This window comes from Microtus ochrogaster, chromosome 7 (assembly GCF_000317375.1).
Source record: "Microtus ochrogaster isolate Prairie Vole_2 chromosome 7, MicOch1.0, whole genome shotgun sequence".
NCBI classification, from domain to species: domain Eukaryota; kingdom Metazoa; phylum Chordata; class Mammalia; order Rodentia; family Cricetidae; genus Microtus; species Microtus ochrogaster.
Genome location: NC_022014.1, coordinates 79,301,280 through 79,306,308, shown reverse-complemented (window position 1 = coordinate 79,306,308; position 5,029 = coordinate 79,301,280). Strand labels below are relative to the sequence as shown.

At 54.9% G+C, this 5,029-nt stretch overlaps 1 protein-coding gene across 1 annotated transcript; it reads right to left on the bottom strand.

Moving 5' to 3' along the window:
* Nucleotides 1–1,307: 1,307 nt before the first annotated feature.
* Nucleotides 1,308–4,732, bottom strand: Galr2 (galanin receptor 2). Its single transcript, XM_005350936.3, has 2 exons — nt 4,329–4,732; nt 1,308–3,116 (listed from the first exon to the last, which is right to left on the bottom strand). The coding sequence occupies exons 1-2, from the start codon at nt 4,694–4,696 to the stop codon at nt 2,366–2,368; spliced, it is 1,119 nt and encodes a 372-aa protein (XP_005350993.1). The 5' UTR covers nt 4,697–4,732; the 3' UTR covers nt 1,308–2,365.
* Nucleotides 4,733–5,029: the final 297 nt, after the last annotated feature.

The window sequence follows — 5,029 nt, the reverse complement described above, 5'->3', positions numbered from 1 at the left end:
AATGAAGTGACAGGGACCAGTTACTGTGGAGCAGCTCCGAGAACTGGAGCTGTGACTCTGAAGGACGACTGTGAAGAGCCTCGAGGGACTGGAGATGGACGACTTGGAGGGAGGCGCGGACGCTGCCTCTCTGTTCATTCAGCTGCACTAAGACTGGGATGGGATGACGGGGGTGCATGCTGATCTAATAAGCCACAGAGCCTTGTTCCTGGAGACCAGCGCCCCTAACATCCCACTCAGTCTCATCCCCCAGGCTCTGCGAGCGCAGTGTTGCTGAAAGGGTTGAAACTCAGGCTACAGTCGCTGTGCTCAACTCCACATGACCATCGTGCTACACTCAGACCTGTGGGTCTGGGACTGTTCCGTTCACCATAGCCTACAGGGAGAAGCACCACGGCCGGAACCCAGCCCGTTCTTGTGCTGCCACAAGGGGAGACGTCAACCCCAGTTTTGCCAGCCCCACCAGGGTTCTGCGCTAGAGAAATTCTTGCTCCTGCTACTGTGGTAGCCACCAAAAGGATAATATTCTCCAAGAGGCATCTAGAGGGGATTGGGGAGGAGTTCTGTGGTGCCCACCTGAAATTCCTACCTCACACTTCCTGGATAGTGAGTCTGGGTATCCAGAGTGAATTCCAGGGCAGTGGGACTGCGTGCTGGGGATGCACACTAACATTCCAGATTGGACAAGGTCAGGTTTATCTCAGGACCCGAATCCTAACACTTAAAACCTTAAGCCCTCAAGCCAGGCTGTGGTGGCACATGCCTTTAATCCCAGCACTGGGGAGGCAGAGGCAGGTGAATCTCTGAGTTCCAAGCCAGCCTGGTCTGCAAAGCAAGTTCCATGACAGGCTGCAAAGCTACAGAAAAATCCTGTCTGGAAAAACAAAAACCCTTAAGCCCTCAACCTACCAACTGCTGATTCCTGGGAGCTGGGTTTCTAAACCAAGAGCTGATTGGTGCTGAGCTTAGAGGAAGGCTAGGTGGAGTTGGATCCACAGAGCCATCAGGGTCTGTCTGGGCAGAGCAGTGGGGCCTAAATTCCAACCTCCATTCAGCCCATTCTGAGCCACTGGATGGAGCCAGCTGCTCTGTGCAAGGGCTCAGCCTTGGACAAAACACTTCTCCCATCCAGTTCCACAAACACACAAAGCCAAAGCTCAGGGTCCAGCCACTGCACCCGCCTCGGTGGCCCCTCCTACTCTATTTCCAGCACCTGGAACTCATTGCCCTATGAGGCAAGACTGGGATCTTTGTCTCCTTTCCTTTTTCCTTCTTTTTATATATGAGTGCTCTGTCTGTATGCCGCACACAGGAAGAGGGCTTCAGATCCCATTACAGGTGGTGAGCCATGATGTGTTCATTGGGAACTGAACTCAGAACCTCCGAAAGAGGGGCTCTTAACTGCTTAGCCATCTCTCCAGCCTCACTGTGTCTCTTCTACAAACCCTAATTAGGGTTGGGGTGCAGGCTGTGTGCTTTAGTGGTGCCTTTGACAAAAGTCAGCACACTCCATTATGTGCAACGGGGACCTCCATGTCCTTGCTGCTCCTTAAATACTGGGGACAGATAGAGACCAGTGACCTGAAACCCTGTTCTGCCGAATTAACTTGCCCCAACCTGAAGTCTTAGAATTCATCACTGTAGTGTATGTGGAGTGGAACCTGTTGGAAGGTGACTTTTTGACCCCTAAGCAAAATTTAAATGCTGGGTACTTGGTCCCGTGCAGTTGTAGGCAGGGAAACAAATACAAGGCCCAGAGTGGAGCACTGGTCAGGCTGCCCTGACTTCGAGGTCTCGGGGAGCCCTCCGTGTGGTTGCGCATAGACAAACTAGGCACACAAACACAAGCGATGCTTGTCTCCCTCGGTCAACTTCAACTCATGGGAGTTGGCTGATGACCTAGGTATGTACAACTAGCACCTTGTGGGGGCACATGTTAGGTAACACTGAATCCCTAGCTTCGGTTAGGGACTTTAATTTTTAATGGTTAAGCTAAGCAGCCTGCACCCCACTAGGAGAAGCCTCCCACACCCTGTAAAGTCCCAGAGGCTTTTATAAATCCAACGTGCATCACAGCATCTGAAATGATTTGAGCCTTTTAAGAATTTTATTATTGTTCAGACTGTATCTCATGTAGTTCAAAGGGGGGCTCAAACTCCAGGGCTCCTGCTTCTTTCCTCCTTCAACTTCCCAAGTGCTGGGATTGAAGGCTTATGTCACGTGAAGGCTAGCAATCTGTGCGGTTTAGTAACAGAGAACATTTCCTTACAATTTTGAGTCTTTGACTGCAACCCTCGAACATCCAAGCATGACCCCAGGTGTCCTCAGGTCACACTGCAGATGTCTTTAGATGCCCTTTGATCCTTTAACAGACCGGATCGAGGGCTCTACTTGAGGATGTGCAGTTGGGAAGCGCGGGTGCCGGGACAAGGGGCCCTGCTGCCTCGCTCACGTGTGTCAGATCTGTGGACTCACGGTCCAGCACACTGCCACTATGATTGCCAGGCGCCAAGACGCACACTCGGCCTGAGGCTCGCCTCGGGGCGCGGCACAGCAGGCCTGTGCAGATTTTGCGGAAACCCTTACGGAAATGCTTAGAAACCAGCGCATAAACGATGGGGTTGACACAGGAGTTGGCGTAAGAAACGAGGTGTGAGAGGATGCGCAGCGCATAAGTGGCGCGCGTGAGCGGGAAGCGACCAAACCACACGCAGAGGATAAGCGCGTGATGGGGCATCCAACATAGGCAGAAGAGCACGGCGACAATGACGATCATGCGTGTCACCTTGCGTTTGGCGCGCTGGGAACCTGAGCCTGCCGCCACTGGGTCGACTGTGCTCCAGAGGTAGCGCAGGGTGCGCGCATAGGTCAGACTGAGAACCAGCACCGGCAACAGGTAGCTGAAGACGAAGGTGCAGAGGTCCATGGCGCGGCGTCGAGGCGCGCTCCATGCTGGGTGGCACACGGTCAGGTTGGCCAGCTGCGACTGACGGTAGTAGCTCAGGTAGGGCCCGGAGAAGAGTAGCGCTAGTCCCCAGATGAGCCCGATGGCCGCCAGCGCGTTTCGAGGTGTGCGCAGCTCGCGGGAATGCAGCGGGTAGCGGATAGCCAGATACCTGCGGAACAGTGAGGAGCAAGGATGTGTCGGGTAAACTAGAGGATTCACTGCTAGGCCGCCGCCAACCCCACCCTCGCTCTGGAAGAAGGCATTTAACAAAAAGGTTGTACGGCCTATGCCTGGAGGGCAGACCCAGTGTCTCTGATGCTAATTTGATCCTAAAATTAGGACAGGACCTCGGAGCAAACCAGGCGGGAGTCTAGACCGTTCTTCGGCAGTCTCTGGCAATGTGCCGCCGGTTTACTCCATTTGAAAAAACACCCCAAACCACCGAAGACGAAAAGTTAGAGAGTTTGCCTGGACTCTTGGGGGCAGGGATTATTATCCTCTAGTGACAACCCGGGAAGGCCATCCCTACTGCCTGAGGCTCTGACAGACAACCTGGAGAGGACTTGGGTTAAGGAACAGCAAGGAAATTCCTGGAGAAAGCGGAAGTTGTGTGCATCCCACCAGCCGACTCGGCACCCACACCTGCTCTCGGTGGAAATGGGAGGAGAGTGGGGGTTACGGCACTTCTTGGCTGCTCTTTCGTGGGGAGGTCTAAGTGGTGTGGAAAGGGGAGGAAAATAACAGGATCGGATCATTTCCTCCCTGGGACCTGTTCTAGTGTCTTTTCCAGCCAAGATTCCTCCAGAGCATTCTATAAGTTTCTCTTTCTCTGCTCTTTAACTAGAGCAGGAGCATCAAACCGCTGGCTTCTCTTGACCTGGAGGGCGTTTGGGGGACAGCTAGGAGCCCCCACTCACATTGTCTTAGGCTTCAGCATGGATCTTTCCCAAACACAGCCCAGTCCCAAGCCTAAGGCGCCAAACAACGGGTCCACGTCCTGAGTTTGGCGCCAAGAACCAGATGCTTCCCTGCAGCTCTCAATTTACCATCTGGCTACCCGAGCAAGTTACTTAGACACTAGCTCTGAGGATGGTAGCATTTCATAGAGGCATTAAGCTCAAGCACTAATAATGTGAAGTCTCCAGGGAGCTGATTTCTCCAGGCTTTGAAGTCTGAAGACCAATTTATAGAGGGACAGTCTTAGTCACTGACTTTAAATCCTTTTTCTCCTCTGCTCCCGCTTGGATATCACTGCTTCAAGCCACTGTGATTTCCGTCTTCTCGCCCACACTGCGCATTGCTCCTGGATCCCTAATTGCAGCTCCAGCCCAAGCCCGTATCAGGGTACCCAGTTCTCAGAGACAACGGAATGCTCGCTCACCTGTCTAGAGAGACCGCGGCCAGTGTGAAACTGCTGGCGTGCATGGTGAGGAAGATGAGGAAATGAACCGCCTTGCAGAGCAGCGAGCCGAACACCCAGCCGTCCAGGGTATAGATGGTAGCCTGGAAAGGCACGCAGCACAGGATGAAGCACAGGTCGGCCACGCCCAGGTTGAGGATGAATAGGTTGGTGGTGCTGACTGCCTGGCCGCCGCGCAAGAGCACGGCTAAAACCAGCGCATTGCCCACGGTGCCCACGAAGAAGATGAGCGCGAAAAGCAGGGGCACCAGGACCGCCTCCAGCTGCCAGCCGCTGCTGCCGGCTTCCTGGCTGGTGTCTTCGGACCCCGGGTTGCCCGAGCCGTTCATGGTGTCACCGAAGCGGACGCTGCCCTGGCTCCCGCAGCCGTCCTGGTCCTAGTGAGCGCGCAGCTCCCTTGCTGCAGCGCCCCAGCGAGACTCTGCCCAGATCCAGGAGCGAAAGCAGGGAACAGGAGGAGGAGCGAGCACCCTGAGTGCAGGACGGTCCTCCGCTGCGCCCTGCATCCAGAAGAGGTGCTGTCGGCTCCGCGCTCCAGTCCTGGGATTCGCCCCGGCTTTAGACCGAGTCAGCTCAGAGCGGTGGAGGGGCCAGGGTGCGGGCGGGACGTGGGGTGTCCTTGAAAGATCCACCCCACTACCCGGAATAAGGGGGCTGACACC